General features: G+C 36.4%; 1 protein-coding gene across 4 annotated transcripts in view; it reads left to right on the top strand.

The window, feature by feature from the left end:
* MIB1 (MIB E3 ubiquitin protein ligase 1) overlaps window positions 1–15,910 on the top strand; it is a 99,957-nt gene that overhangs the window by 29,165 nt on the left and 54,882 nt on the right. For all 4 annotated transcript variants that reach the window (XR_005224353.2, XR_005224352.2, XM_037892759.2 and 1 more), the window contains exons 9-12: window positions 585–718; window positions 1,837–1,944; window positions 2,087–2,284; window positions 5,925–6,076. Coding sequence is in view for 2 of the 4 variants with exons in the window: in XM_037892759.2 (XP_037748687.1) it covers window positions 585–718; window positions 1,837–1,944; window positions 2,087–2,284; window positions 5,925–6,076 (592 nt within the window). In the remaining 2 variants the exon portion in view is untranslated. The remainder of the gene's footprint in view (window positions 1–584; window positions 719–1,836; window positions 1,945–2,086; window positions 2,285–5,924; window positions 6,077–15,910) is intronic.

Raw genomic sequence — 15,910 nt, 5'->3', positions numbered from 1 at the left:
TGTCTGTAAGCGAGGACAGGTCTGTCTCCCAAGATCTGTGAGAGTGAGGGATCATTTTTCAGGATAGGTTGTAGATCTTTGATGGTGTGCTGGAGAGGTTTTAGTTGGGGGCTGAAGGTGACAGCTAGTAGTGTTGTGTTATTTTCTTTGTTGGGCCTGTCCAGTAGGGCTGCAGTAGTTGTAAGATGAACTGTACGGCTGGCATGTCACTTTGTGCGTAAAGCCCTGGAGGAAAGTCTGTATTTTTAGTTAACTTCCTCTAAAAAAGCAGAAATCCAATACACCGGCCTGTAAATCATTAACATTTTTCCTCTAAGTCCTAGTCCCATCTATTTGTGTTGTCAAAGCCACTCCGACAGGAATCCTAACTGTAGAGTGAAACTGATCATCTTTGAGTAAATTTGAAGTTTCTGAACTGATGAGAAACTGATGTCAGTGAATTAAAGCTTTGTAGTGCTGAAGTACTATACTAAGTCATAAATTGAATGGCTACTTGTGTAAGTCTCTTCAGATAGGAAAAACAGCCAAATTTGTTGTTCTCTGTTTGGAGTTGTGATCTTACATGCTTTGTTTGATATCTGTAGAGAGATTGTCTCAACTTTTGAAGAAACTGTTCGAAACACAAGAATCTGGGGACCTCAATGAAGAACTTGTTAAAGCTGCTGCTAATGGAGATGTAGCTAAAGTGGAAGATTTGCTAAAGAGACCGGATGTGGATGTGAGTGTCTTTTTTGTGTGATTTCTAACGCACAGGAAATGCAAGAAATCCCAAATCCTCTGCTAGGGATTCCCCTTGCATGGATGAATCCCCCGTGTGCTGAGAGCTGGCATAGCTGGTTCCTGTCCCTCTGCTCCATAGCCTCTGGAGGTAGGGAAGGGGCTAGAAACCACTGTGTTGCAGCCATTAACAGTGAACATATTTTTTTGTGCCATATGCCACCTGGCATGAATTAGAGCAGCCTTCAAGCTACTCTAAGTAGGGTTGAAGTAGAGAATTGAGTAGTTGTAAATGGTGGCTGTCCTTAACTTCTCTTATCTCCTGGGTGGCTTTGTGGGGTAGGGAGAACCATCCTCATCAGGCACTTCCCTAGACTGCTGAGCCAATCGATCTGCTAGCTTGTTCTTCCTGATGTTCTTGCAGCACAGTGAAGAAGCTTCTTCCTCCTTCCTATAGTCAAAACACTTAAGAATCATAGGGCTCAGCTTGATTTAGAATGTGTTTCAGTTCCCAATCAAATACATATTTTCTTTTTAATACATTTGCTTTTGAGGTCCAGAGGTTGGACATCACTGGCCTTAAATGTTAATTTGAATTTTAAATTCAGATTTGTACAAGCAATAAAAAGGAGTCTACATGCATGGCTGTAAGTCCCCTACCATAAATTAGGGGAAAAATAAATTCTGCAGAATACAACTGATTCCCTTCCAAGAAACCTGATTCTCTTCAAAAGTCCACCTTTGCAGCAGCCTGACTAAAATCTTCAAGCTAGCAATTTAATATTAAACTTTGGCATAAGTAAAAATCAGAATAGTGTTATTTCTTCATTCTTGCTAATGAATAAGAAGTGTAGAGATGGAAAAGGCCTAATAGATTGTACTGTCCTCAAATATGGTCTTGACTTTTCTTTTTCCATTATTTGAAAGCTGCTCTGATGTTTGGTATGTTAGCCCTGATGGAGATGATTTAGGCAGAGTGCAGGTGAAATGAAAGTTTCACAATAAACAGTTTTTATAACACGGATATTTGCTGATATTACTGGTAGTAAATATCTGATGTTCAAGTATATGTAATGATGTACACTGTAAGTTAACTTCTTATTCTTAATATACTTTCAGGTGAATGGGCAGTGTGCTGGACACACAGCTATGCAAGCAGCCAGTCAGAATGGACATGTTGACATTTTGAAATTACTTCTGAAACAGAATGTGGATGTGGAAGCGGAGGTAATTTAATTTAAAACATGGACTGGTTTTTCTCTAATGGTGGAAATGCAATAAAGATCCCTTAATTGGTCATTTTAAAGTAAGCCTTTTATAATTGTGTAGTACAAAAGGAATTTGTTTTAAATCAATGTTTACACTTTAGGACAAAGATGGAGACAGGGCTGTTCACCATGCAGCTTTCGGAGATGAAGGTGCTGTGATAGAGGTTTTGCACAGAGGCAGTGCAGATTTGAATGCTCGCAACAAACGCAGACAGACTCCACTTCATATTGCTGTTAACAAAGGTCATTTACAAGTTGTAAAGACCTTACTGGACTTTGGCTGTCATCCTAGTCTCCAGGTAAAACAAATTTTGACTTTCATTTTTTGTCTTCAAACTGTAAGATTTATGCAAGTATGGTATATGCATGCTGCATGTAGATGTATAAATCTTCCTTTAAGGCTGATGCATTGAATTGTTTTCTGTATTTCATATTGAGATTTAAAATGCACCTCTCTTGCTCTAGGCAAGTGTATAATATTTTAAGCATATATAGATTGGGTCAATGTACAAATATGTTTAACAGGCAGATTAACTCTCTTCATCCAATCAGCACTCCTTATCTTTCCCCACATATGTAATCTGGTAAGAGAGGCTTTGCAGCATGACCTGAAGGCCATCAGATTTAGACTGTCAGAAAAAGGGAGAAAACAACGTCCAGTGCTGAATCCATCAGACAGTATGTCTGCCACCAGACTTCCATTCAAACATGATGTATGTTATTGAGAGCCTCTGCTGCTATGATATTACACAAGGAGGAAAAACTGCCTCTGTAAACTAATTGGAAACTAGTGGAAACGGTGCTGCAAAAGGGAGAAATACTGCCTCAAAAATGAACAAATAAAACCACGCTTCTAAATAAGCAGACAGCTACATTCTGTCTGAGCTGAAGCTTCAACATAGATGCATGCACAGTGCATTGCACATGTAAAGCTAAAGATGAAAAAAGATGGATAAATGTGCTGAGGTCAACATCTGAAAGAAAAGGTTGTAAAGCCTTAGGCAAATATGAATGATACAACACACACTTACTGTTGCCATCTGGATATCCTTGTGCTTCAAACTCCACCCATTTTTCCTATTTGTGCACCTGGGAAAGAAGAGGTGAGAACTTTCTTAAAGCAGATAATGTAGCAATTGCTATTTTCTCAGTTTATTTCCTCCTGGCTGCCTACTTCCATCTTACAAGGGCTGAGGTATTATTTACAAATATTACTTCCATCTTACTGAAGTAGAGTCTCAGGTAGCTAACTTTAATCCAGACCCCAGTTTCTATAAGCGTTGGATATAACAACCAGCCTGTTCTATTTGGCTCAGTAATAGGGACAATTCAGTGAAATTCAAATGGCCTGTGATATAAAGGAGGCTGGACTATATCTACTGATCCCTTCTGGCCACAAACTCAATGAATCTATGAAATTACACCAGCCAGAGCCAATGAAAATCAGAAAATCCCTGTGACAATAATACATTTTCAGATTCTGCACATCTGAAGAGACGTCTAATGCAGATTCAGTTAAGCAATTGATTTCACTGAGATGGATGAGAATGCAGGAGGCTTTTGGGGTTAGGACTTGGCTGTAGCTAACTGGCATGTTCTTTAACTCTCAAGCCAACCTACTGCACAAAGGAAAACAATTTAGTCTACCTACAATAAGCTCAAGAAATCTGATTAGTTGGAATGAGTAAACTATATCGTTTCATTTTGGTGGGCCAGTGCAGGATGTCTGCCAAATTTGGCAGATATTTCAATTTTGGTGTCTGCTATTCCCACAGTAAAGTTCTAAGGGATCCTTTTTACACTATGCTGACGCGTGCAGCTAATTGATAAGCACTAGTGATGAAATCCTGGCCCCACTGAAGTCAATTGCAAAACTCCTGACGACTTCAGTAGGGCCAGGATTTCACCCAGAAGCATGAATCCTGAGAATGTGTCTATGCAGCAGCACAGTGAACTCAACTAAACACATTTTCCCACTGTAGACATTATAGAACACTTATTTTTAATTTAAATTGTTGGTTTTTTGAACAAATTATGCACAAGTTGTTTCGCTTTTGGAGTAATGGTGTATTTTTTCTTCAATTTGGACTTTTCAAAACTAAAACCCTAGCAAGCTAAAAAGTGAATATAAATTCTTTGGTCAGGTGTGTGCTGAAAAATTTCTGGCACCTTTAAACCATGTATTGTCTGGTTGGTACTAGCCATAAATTATTTACAAAATTTAATGTTGCCCTATGAAATCTGTCCTTTTGCTTCATTAAAAAGACAACCTTGTACAAGTTTAACTATCCTGAGGGGTGCACGTTTTTCATTGATCTGCTTTGTTCATATTTTTATTAGAGGAGGTTTTAGCTTGAATTTTTGTATGACAATTATGTCTCAAACATGACTAAATTTATGAAAATTTATATTTGAAATTTATGCTAGTAGACATTTGAATTTTTATAAATCTTGAACTTAAAGAATTGCTTTAATGTCTAACTTTTTTGTGATGCATGACACTTTTTATAGCAAATACATGCAGAAAAAATGGCAGTTAATGACCTTTGTAGGTGATACTGAACTACAAATTGCCTACATACTTGAAAAATGTGCATAGCTCTTTGTTGTGTGCAGATTACACAGATCTACCTCTACTCCAGATTTGAGTCTGTCTAGACTGAGATCTGTGCATCTCTCTGACATCTCCTCATGGATATTCAGCAGACAGCTAAAGCTCAACATGACTATAACAGAGCTCTTAATTTCCCTTCTCCCTACTTCTTTCTTTCACTCAGTGTGGTCAACACAACCATCCTATTGCTCAGGCCTGTAACCTGGGAGTCCTCTTTGATTCAGACCTTTCTCTACGTCCTCACATTCAGGCTATGTGTAAATCTTGATTTTTTTTTTTCTGCATAACATCTCTCAGATACGGCCTTTCCTAGGACATCAAGGGCCTTGAAAATGAAAACATGTTGTTTATGTTTGATACAATAAAAACACAGTAAAAACTTTTGAGTTGACTCTGATAAACTCATGTCTCTATCATTGCAGCGTTCTTTTCCCTGGTGTTGATGTTGCATTCTTGCCCCAATCATATCTACTCAGAATGCCGCTGCAAATGTCTTTCTCCTAATGTGTTGCTTTGAGATGTTGCCTGTCTTTGCATCCCTCCACTGGCTCCCTCCTCTCTATTGTATCAAACATAAACAACATGTTTTCATTTTCGAGGCCCTTGATGTCCTATCCTCTTTCTGCCTATCATCTCTCATTCACTATTGAGATGTCAGCTCCCGCCTCTGCTAGGCCAATAATTCCAGCCTCAATCACCCCCTTGTTAATTTTTCAAAAAACACCTCCATGCTTTCTCATGTGGTGCCCCTCGCTATTGGGGCAGGAGCTCCCCATAAACAGCTGCAAAGCTACCTCCTCCAAATTCCTCCCTAAAACTGTATTCTGCCATGATACCTACATAAAGCTTGTGAAGTGGGCCACTGGTGTGCTGAGACAGTTACCTATCAGGCTGATTAATATTGTCTCATTGTTTCCTTCTACTTCCCTTTCTGTCTTACATTTAGATTGTAAGCTCATTGGGATAGAGACAGTCTGTTCTGTATTTTGTTGTTTTATATTTGTGTAGTGTCTAGTAGTGTGGTGTCCTGGTCCCTGATGCTATGGTAATACAATTAATAAATAAATACATATATATTAACTTCTCCTTCAGACTGTCCTTGCTCTGTGATTAAACTTCACCAAAAACTATTTTGACCAAAAAGCAATGTAAGTGTGCAGCCTGGACTGAAGTTATAATTTTAAGTGCTGGAAAATGGTATTAAAAGTTATCTTGTATTTGCATCTCATTAGTTCCTATAGTGACATGTGAGACCTTCTTTTCCCATAAATTTCCTTTTTAAATAGGTAAATGTGGAAGCTGAAGAAAATAATTTCTCTTTTTAGGATTCTGAAGGAGATACTCCGCTTCATGATGCGATAAGTAAAAAGCGTGATGACATCCTGGCTGTACTGTTAGAAGCTGGGGCAGATGTTACTATTACAAACAATAATGGATTTAATGCTCTCCATCATGCTGCACTAAGAGGGAATCCCAGGTAAAGTCTTGTTATCTTTAGTGTTTAGTTCATGATGTTTGATTAAAGGAGAGAAACATTCTGGTATTGCTGTAACTTTTATAGTAGATTTATTACACTGAAATGTTGCAAGCCAGATTTTTATCCAAAAATGAAATTTTGGAGAGAGACTTTGTTAAAATGGTTCAGCTATTGAGTATGAAAAGGAAGAGTGAGATGGTTGGTTATGTGAGGGGAAGGAGATGCTCTCCCAATCATTTTAAAAAACTTTTTTTGTATACAACCATTAACCTGAGGGTAGAAAGTTGAAATTTTGAAATGGAATGAACCTTTATGAAGAAGAGCCATTGAGTATTTCAGTGAAAATTTGAGATTTGGGAGTTAGGAGGCTTTGAAAACTGCATTTTGCACATGCACAGTAACTGAAATAGAGATATTTTTATTGGTTGGGTTGTGCCTGCATGTATGGTAGATAGATATACTTGGGAATGTGGGTATTTCTGAAATTGGGCAGTGAGCAAGGGCTCCATAGGAGCACAGTGGTTTGCATGGTTAATTGTGTTCTCACATGAGCTAATAGTTCAAGGTATGCTCAGAGTGAAGCAAAGGCTGTCCTGGCCTAATTAATTAATTAAATTAAATTAATTAATAATTAATTTAAAATAGTCTCCTAGGAAATTTCATAAAAAGTACTTTGAGGGAATATTAGGCTTTCAGATATGAGAATGCCATCATTGTGGTTCCATGTGTAACCTTAACTCTGTCCCCTTGTGTGATTATCACATTCCTGTCTTGACTCTTTGATCTTAAGTTACTATTTTTCAAGTAACAATGTAATATAGGTTTATAATTTTTTTTGACCTATGCGTAACAAGTCATTCTTTAATTGTTGACTTGTAACCATATTTTGTTATGTTCAGTAACTACACATTTTTTCTAAAATCTTCATTTGTATATAATTTTAGTAGTTGGCTTTTTTGCATGATTTAAGCTGTTTGGAAAGCTTTCACTGTCACTGCTTGTGAAGATTTATTTATGGATAAATTACGTTCTCCAGAGTTTCAGTTCAGCACTTTCGTTAGCATTAAGTGCAAATATATTGGAAAATGTGATGTCATTTGCATGCAACTAAAACAGCATTTTATGAATAAATGAAGTGTTAATATTTTTATTTCATTGCTTGTTTGAGCTGAAAGGTAATGGAATTGTTTAGTAACAGAAAAGCTAATGGAGTTGCACGTGTAATTGTGGGTATTGCTTGGCCTGTAGAATCTTTACTAATTTTTGTGGCTAATACATGAGAAGAAAACCACGATTGACTTTTAACTCTTACATTTTCATGACTGGCGGTTAGGAAAATATTTATTTGTAATTTGCAGTGTCCATATGGAATCAGACGCACATAATAAACACAGAAGCACACAGTAACATTTTTAGTTGTGTTGAATGGAACTACACTTTAATCCAGTGGAAATGATGTTATGAAGAATAGGAAAAATTACATTCTCAAGTTTTTTCTACAGCACTCATCACCATAGTATCTAAGATAGGAAATGCTTCAAGGAGCTAATCAAGACACTAGACAACACACTAGCTGCACTCATTTGAAGGCACTTGCCTTTCTGACAGAATCTGAAGCCGTGTTATTTTACTAGATTAGTCAGTGCTCCTTGTTATCTAGGTAGCAGCAGTAGCCAAAAATACCAACTTCTGTCTCCAGCATGCCAGGATTCAATGGTTCTTGCTCTGAGGACCCTGTCTAGTGACTTTGATCCATATGTTATTCACATCAAGATTAGATTCCCTGTATTTGGGGTCAAGACCACTCTTACTCATTGAGACAACTGCTTATTGGGCCACTGAAGCTGTCTGATCCCAGGGGGGAAATTTTAGGAGTTGGAATCCTTCTCTTCCATGATGGAACCCAGTGTGTCATCACCTCACAGTAGAGCCAAATGAGCTCTACTCTGACAGTTCTCAGAGCGTGGTGCAAACCCACATTTCATAGAAGCATTCCTGCAGTAACAAGCTTAAGAACAGTGATTGAGAGGTGGGAACATATTCCAGGTATAAGTGATTGATTGAACCCTGCGGTGGTACCTGGATACAATTGTGACTGAAAAGGAAAGGGTAGATTTATGTAGGTACTTGAGGTGCTTGTATGGCTCTCATATATATATATATATATATATATTTATATAACTGAATACCTCCTAAGTGGTTTTAGTTTTAATCTCATTTTCTTCTTTCCTTCTTTCTTAACGTATTGAAGAAATTGTTTGATTATTTCATACAAAAATGTATGAGTGGGTGAGTATTTTCCACACTGATACGGGAAGAAATTAAGAGACAATCTCATGAGGTTTGCATTTTGTTATGAAATTTTCATGGCTCCTCATCTCTTGCCAGAGTGGTTTGTGTAGTCCCAGGTGCAGTTTTGTCTGCAGCAGTCGCAAATTTCCACTATTGGTTGTCCGTTTCATTGGCCCTCCTGCTAGTCTCCTTCCAGTTAAAACTAGGGACCTGTTAGCTCGGATACTTTGTTCTTAACTGTTGTGTTGTATCATATATAGAGTGGCAGTCTGTTAAATAGAAGGAACATAAACTATTTAAGGCTTTATAAGTCAAAACCAGCACATTAACTGGAAGTAAATTTAAAGCTAGTGCCGTCTTTGCACCTCATGAGTTCCCGTGGTGTCATGTGAGATCTTGGTGTTTTACTAGATTATCTGTAATTTTCACATATCTTGAAGCTATAGATTTGTGTGGAGAATACTGCAGTAATCCAGTCTCAAGGTGACAAGGTCTCATGAGTAAGTGTGAAGACCACATCACAAAAGGACCCAAACCTCTTGCCAAATTTAGATAGATTTAATTTACTTCAGAAGTGCTTGGATTATACAGCAACGCTTACTATTAAGATTAGATGGATGATGGCAAGAGATTCCTAGACACTTGCCAAGTGGGCATCCAGAAGCAGCTGGGTGTCTACTACACCCCTACATTCCACTTTGAGAGGTTGCTAGTCCTACTAATAAACAGCAGGCAGACCTCGTTAAGAGTAACTGTGTAAACTCTACTAGAATCTTCAAGTGTGTCAACACCTTGTCAGTAGTATTGAAGGCAGTTGTTCTAAAAGACTTGTCATAGACATTTGACTCCAAGATTGTTCCCAACCACAACTATTGTGTTTTTCCCTCATATGGGGAGGCTCCAGGATGGTATGGAGATGGGGTCAGACAGCTAAGGACTCTTAGAAGTTTCTGGAAGAGTTCTGTCATGACTCAGTCTGTTCTCTCCCCCCCCCCCCCCCCCAGGAGATTTGTGATAGTTGATGTATCAGTAAAGCAATGTTGTTTGTTTGAATAAAGGTTTAACAGCCTTTTTTAAAAGTTGGTCTCTAGCAATGGCCTCAGTATCTCTCTTTTGGTATTCACCTGCAAGTAGGGGCCTGGAACTAATGCACATTGTGGCTCATACATTCTAGCACCCCAAGAGTGCCAGTGAGTATCGTGGCTGAAACTCAAGCAAAGATAACCCCTCTTCCCCCAAAATAAACCAATCAACCAACAAGCTGTTTTATGCTACGACTCTAGAGACCATTAAGTTAACAGAGCAATACACTGCCAGATGCTTTACCTTTAGCCTAGCTCTCACAAAACCTTGTGCAAATTTGGTCACTGGAGATAGATCATTGAGGTAAACGTGGTTCAACTTTGTTGATATTATTAGGCTATTATATCTAGCACATTGAATTATGTTGAATTGCAAGGTTTTAATATATTGCCATTTCAGTTTTTAATTTGATCATTGCTTATTTCCCAATGCCTTCTTTCTAATGTTTTGTTTTAATTAACAATCTGAAAAATCACTAAATGTTTAAATGATTTTTGGATATTAAGTAGAAAATATTAAATTAAAATAAGGCAGTAAATAGTTAACTGGTTTTATAGTTTTAGATAATTCAGAATTTTTTTCTCCGCATTTGTACTTCTATGAAAGTGTGCTTGTGCGGATACAGTAAGTGTGTCTTAATGATCATATGTTGATTACGGTCAATAATCAGCATCCTAATGCTTGAGTTTTAATTATTGTAACAAGTAGGATATTGTACCCCCATGTGTGTACATGTATGAAAGAACAATCAGTGTAGAATAAGAGTTTTCTTGGCTTTTATAGTAGAATGTAAAATGTATACAATACAGTAGACCTTATTTCGTATGTGCCATAGATACACTTCTTGCTTAAAGGAATTGCTGAGTAAGAAGAAACAATTATGTTCAAGATAGATGGAAGAAGCATGTAGAAACTTCATTTTTATTTAACAGAGAACCTTGTTACAATTTTTGAGTCCACCTAAATAGACCACATTGTTACAAACTCATTGGCTTCAGCCTTTTAACCCTAAAGATAATGAACCCCATTGATCAAAGTTGTAAAGACATTTCTCTAATTTTGAGATATGTCCATTTCTTACATTAACCAGCTTTTACAAGAACCAAATAGAAACAAAAATAGAACTTGAGTATATATTACGGGTCAATCATATATTTTCCAAATTACCATAACCATGGTTATATTTAACTTGTCCAGAAATCTTCTGTTGCTTCAAATATTTTGAGCTAAAGAATGTAGCTGTGAAGAGTGAGTGAGTGCACTTGTCCCCATAGCCGCAACCGTCTTGATTCTGCATTCTGTCTTGGGAATAAAACTTAAAGAATAGTGGAATTAACATCTTAAATTGAATAGTCTTTTTGCACAAAAGGACTTCTTAAGTAATGGCTGTACAGCTTACCATCCTTTGTTGGGCATCCATATTACCAGTTCATCAAAGGAATAATTCAAAGTTATAATTTTAGTATAGTTTAGCTTTAAGTGGGAACAGAAGCTGAATGTCTCACAGTTAGATGCACTTTTCAAATACTTTTCTTTAGTATTGTATGGCATATGTTTTGCTGCAGAGACTAATTTCTTCATAAACTAGTAATTACAATTTGGGAGATTATACATGTCTTTAAAATGGTGTTGGAAATCCTTTTGCTATTATCTGTTTTGGTATTTGTATTGGGTGAATTCATGTTATATATGGGTGAGGTACTGAACTGGTTGGTGGTGGTGGAATAGAGAAATGGGATTTGTCAAAAGTATGTTTAGCGTTAGTAAGAATTACAGGACTACTTCGGGGGGGAGGGGGTGTTATTCTCAGACATATTTGGATGACTATGTTGCCAGGGCAATAGGTTGGGTGTAGGGGAAGTGCTAATATTTTAGTAATTTTTCCAAAAGGATGAAAATTATCTTGACTTGGTATTTGCACTTAATTCAGTAAGTGCATGTGATCCAACTTGGGAAGCTGAACATAAGACATTCACTTAAAGAAGGTATTAAAGTATAGAAATAAGTTCCAAAAATGCTTTCACAGAAGACTTTTCTAAATGTGAGTGGGGAGGGAATATAATCTCTCAGGGTTAGACCTGCGATTAGGTAGCGAATTAGAGTGTAGCATCAAGGTCAGTGACAAATTTATTAGCTGTTAATTGTAAATAATATTCTCAACATGTACAAGATGCAAATACAGTTGCTGCCGTGAGGAATTTCCTCTCTAGTACAATATTGTTAGAAAAAGATTATCTGTGAAGCAGAATAAATATGATGTTAGAGTACATTTCCCTCTCTCCCCCCTCCCTTTGTATGTGTTTTTAAAGCAGGAGGGAGAAACCTTAAGAAAAACCAGGAAGCAGTACATGACTGAACAATCAATTTATTTAAATGCCTAATTCTTTTCTTATAGAAATTACCATTGGTACCATTTTTTTACTAAATAAGAACAGAAAGCGAAACACAAGTAATTCCACAAGTAAATGTTTATCTAGAAATACAGCCTTTGGGACATCTTGAAGTATAACTGAATACCATACTTTCACATTTGTTTCTTTCTGTTGACAGTGTGCATTTAATCTGTCCAGAATAGCTGAAGCATGTTCAAAGTTGCCATTATACAAGTGTTAAGTCAATTATTGAAAATAGTTGATATCCTGTTGTGATCAATGCATAGCTACAGCTGGTTGAAGGGGACCAAATCCATTGAAGAGGTGATTTGGTTCCATTTTACCAGCTTTAGCAAAGCATTGGAGTGCAGAAAGGCTGTAACTTTTTATAACAATACAGCTGGGTTTTTTAACTGTACATGTACAATTTTAAAAGTACACACATTTTTCAGCTATAAATGTTATACTTATTGACACTTCGCTTTTGATTTTTAAAGTAATTGAAGATTTAACTTAAGTCATTTTTGGAGGGAGGGCAGGAAGGAAACATTTACCCCAGAATGCCTTATACAATATACCAATCTGTTCTGTCTTCTAGCACCTTTGTAAGCACAATTTGTAACTATGGATTAGCCTCATGTTAAAGTACAGTTGCAGTGTTAAACGTTTTTTCTTTTGATTAATTCTGGAGTCGTGTTTGGATTTATGTATAGCGCCACTTATATTTATTCCTTTTACTCATTAAATTAAATTGCACTGGAGAAAGCAACACTCTTCCTGTCTCGTTGCACCCCTCCCCTCTCCCCCTGTGTTATATCTTGCTGCTGCTTTAGTACAATAGTTGATTAGCACAAGTAACAGATTAGGTTGTGGAAAGAGGAGTATTGTAGCCTCTCTTATAAATGTCAAGTGCTTTTAATTCATTTTGGTACATTTCTGCTTAGCGTTCACTTTAGGAATTCCCATATATACCACTATAGTAGACTGGAATTTTTTTCTGTTTACACTTCCTTTCTCTTTCTGTACAAACACCTGATGTTATCAATCTGGAATTTTCTTTATCTAAAGCCCTTTTAGGTGAAAGGTTCCTTAACACACTACATATCTTTTATAAGTAGAGTTAAACGTGCTTCTATTTCATGCATTTTCTTAAAGGTAATTTGTGCTGGTAAACTGCGATAGATACACTAAACAGACAAATATTGCATTTGAAGACCTGTGGGGTTTTTTTAAGCTTTGCCAGGGAGACATTAGTTCAAACCATGCACTAATAATGCTCCTGTCAAGTGTAGTCTTCATCTGTTTGTTGTGAAATCTAGTGATGAAATTTATGTAAATATATTTTTTACACCATCTATCCTAATAGAAACCTAGCAGGTGTGTCATTTGAACTTAGGCATTAAAGACAGCTATAAAAGTGGCTTCTATTTTTACCGGTTATACAGGAGCTGTGTTACAGATCCAGCTGCTCAAGTGTGCTTTTGGATGGCAATACAGTTTCATGTACTGGCCATATCGGGGCAAAAAAATGGCCATGGAAAACAGCAGTGTAGCATTTGATAATGTCAGCATCTGTTATCCCTGTCAGTCACACAGTTGAAATATTTGAGTTACAACAGTGTCAGCAGATGCCCAGAGTTCAGCATGTGCTCAGTTAAAATTGAACAGCTGACCTAAGTGATGGATGTGACATTTTAGAGTGACTGAGTATATTCTTAGAGATATGTTAACATGAGCTAGCAAGAAGCAATGTCAATATATAATTTTAACTTTTATATCTCTCTGAGAACTGTCATTTTGTTTCATAGTAGAATTGCTGTCTTATTATGGCATAGCAAGAGAGGATTCAGCATCAGTGGCTCGCTATAAAGAGCCTGTCACAAAAAGTTTGATCTTTAGTAAAGATAGTCAGATATGTAGACTGAAACCTACATATCAATTGCTGGCATAAGAAGGAAAGCTTCAGAGAAGTAAATGAAATTGTGTCCACTTACTCCAATAGTGAATTGGGCTCTCAGTCTGTAAATCTGTCAGTTACGAGCCTAGAAGCTAAACAGCATTACGAAACCCAGTAGAGTTGCTGATAGTTTAGCTTTTTTCCATTATAAAACAGCTTGTAATTTGGAGGTTGGAGTTCTATACAGGCTGCATTCCAAGGTATTTGATCATGTGGAAAATAACTTTCAGACCAATTTATTAAAAATTACTTTATGACTACAGTTACATTACTTTGATTCCTTTTTATATAAGTGTAATTCTACAGTTCCAGCTAAATACTTATTTGTAAAAAATATCTGGTGATACCTAATAATTTTTGGTATTTTGTAGTGATTAAAAAACATTTCATTTGAAAAATGGCACACGTATCCAATAAATTAATATTTTTGAAGGCATAATTATCCATTGGGTCTCTTACATGTGAGATTTTCCTTTCCTGACACAAAAAATGATCCCAGAATTTTAAAATCTTAAAATAAAAAACCAAGTGGACTCAGAATCTTTATACTTTAATCTGGGCCAATTGTGCCTGTTATGACAAGCATATATAATACGCAAGGATTACTGTTCGGATTCTCGCGTAATATCTATACGTGAGTAGGTGCAGCACAAGTCATTCATTACTTAAAAATTTCTTTGTGTTGAGTGATTTTAGTCAGAGCCTGAATATGTTCATGTGTTTTAGTTAACATTAATTTTAGAAATAAATAAATGGCATGCTTCTGTTGACAGCTTCACCTTTCTTATTTTTCATATAGTTTTTACAATTACATCTTACCAAATTAAGGGTTTCATAATTTAAAACTGAAATTTTAGGTGAAGAGTTGAAGGAGCAGCAGTATAAATTGGATATTTTAATATGTAATTCAGAATTGCTTAACCAATTTTGTTAAAATTAGACTACATTTTTCAGAAAAATGTAGGAATCCTGTGTTCTGTCATTCCTGTGTTTTTGTTTTGGAATCTGTCATTAGCCTTAATCCGCTGACTGGCAGCTGTGGCCTAGAAATCTCTGCATTGTCACTTTACATGCATGAACCTGACACTGCAGTTTATTCCATCCAAGCTCTCAGTGAGTTTAATAAGGGTTGATTTGGAGAAACACCAGACTTGTGTGTCTAAAGTATTAGAATTTGTATATGGTAATTTAAAATTATTTTGAAAACATTTTTCTCTTCTGTTTGCTAAATCAAAGACTAACTGCCAAGCAGTTTCTTACAACAGTGTTAATTACTCAGTAGACTCCATAGACTCAGTGTCTATAGATTATTAGGTAAACTTAATTTTGGAATCAGAGCATGGTCTGCAGACTTAAGTTTTTTTTTAAAATCACATGCCTCATTTCTTCAGATAATCTTTAAAAAAGTCTATTTTAGTTGAATAAAGTTAGGGTACAAAAGATTATCCTGAATAGGATTGATAGTCAGTTTTGCAGATAGATTATATATTTTATCCAGAGTGTTCTGGTGTGACTGTTTGCATTTCCAAACTTATATTTTGAATTTATAAACAAAAACCGTGAAGTTTTTGTTCATAACTTATCTACAACCAATAACAGAACTTTCTCTACCCACCCTCTAAATAAGTGTCTTGGGATAATGTTTCATGATTCATAAGCAATAAGTGATTTTACTTTGGCAGTAGCAAGTGTCATCTGACCCATACCAAGTTAATTTGCCACATGAAAGTCATTCAAACAATAGGAGACCTGTTTCTTCCAGCTGCAGTTTAGTTTCCTCTTACTGGTTGTTCAGTGCCTGCCAAAAATACATACTTCTTTACATTCCATAGCATTGTATGTTCATATGGGTACATAAAGAAGTATGTACTCTGGGCAGGAATACATATAGTTGCTCAGCTATCTGTCAAATGAATCTGAAAGTATTTTGCTTTTTCGTTCCTTTCCTTGTTAGAAGATGCAGAATGCATGGTGTCATTTCTTTAAAAGAACAATCTTATAATAAACTTGTTATAAGCTAACTTTTTTACTAAGACTGAACTTTACAATGCAATTTACCTGCAAAGTGACTTAAAGTGTATTACAGTTCCATGTTCCGTGATGACATGGACATTTGAAGCACTTATCCAG

Source organism: Chelonia mydas, chromosome 2 (genome assembly GCF_015237465.2).
Source record: "Chelonia mydas isolate rCheMyd1 chromosome 2, rCheMyd1.pri.v2, whole genome shotgun sequence".
Classification (NCBI taxonomy): Eukaryota; Metazoa; Chordata; order Testudines; family Cheloniidae; genus Chelonia; species Chelonia mydas.
This window is presented reverse-complemented; position numbering and strand designations above follow the sequence as displayed.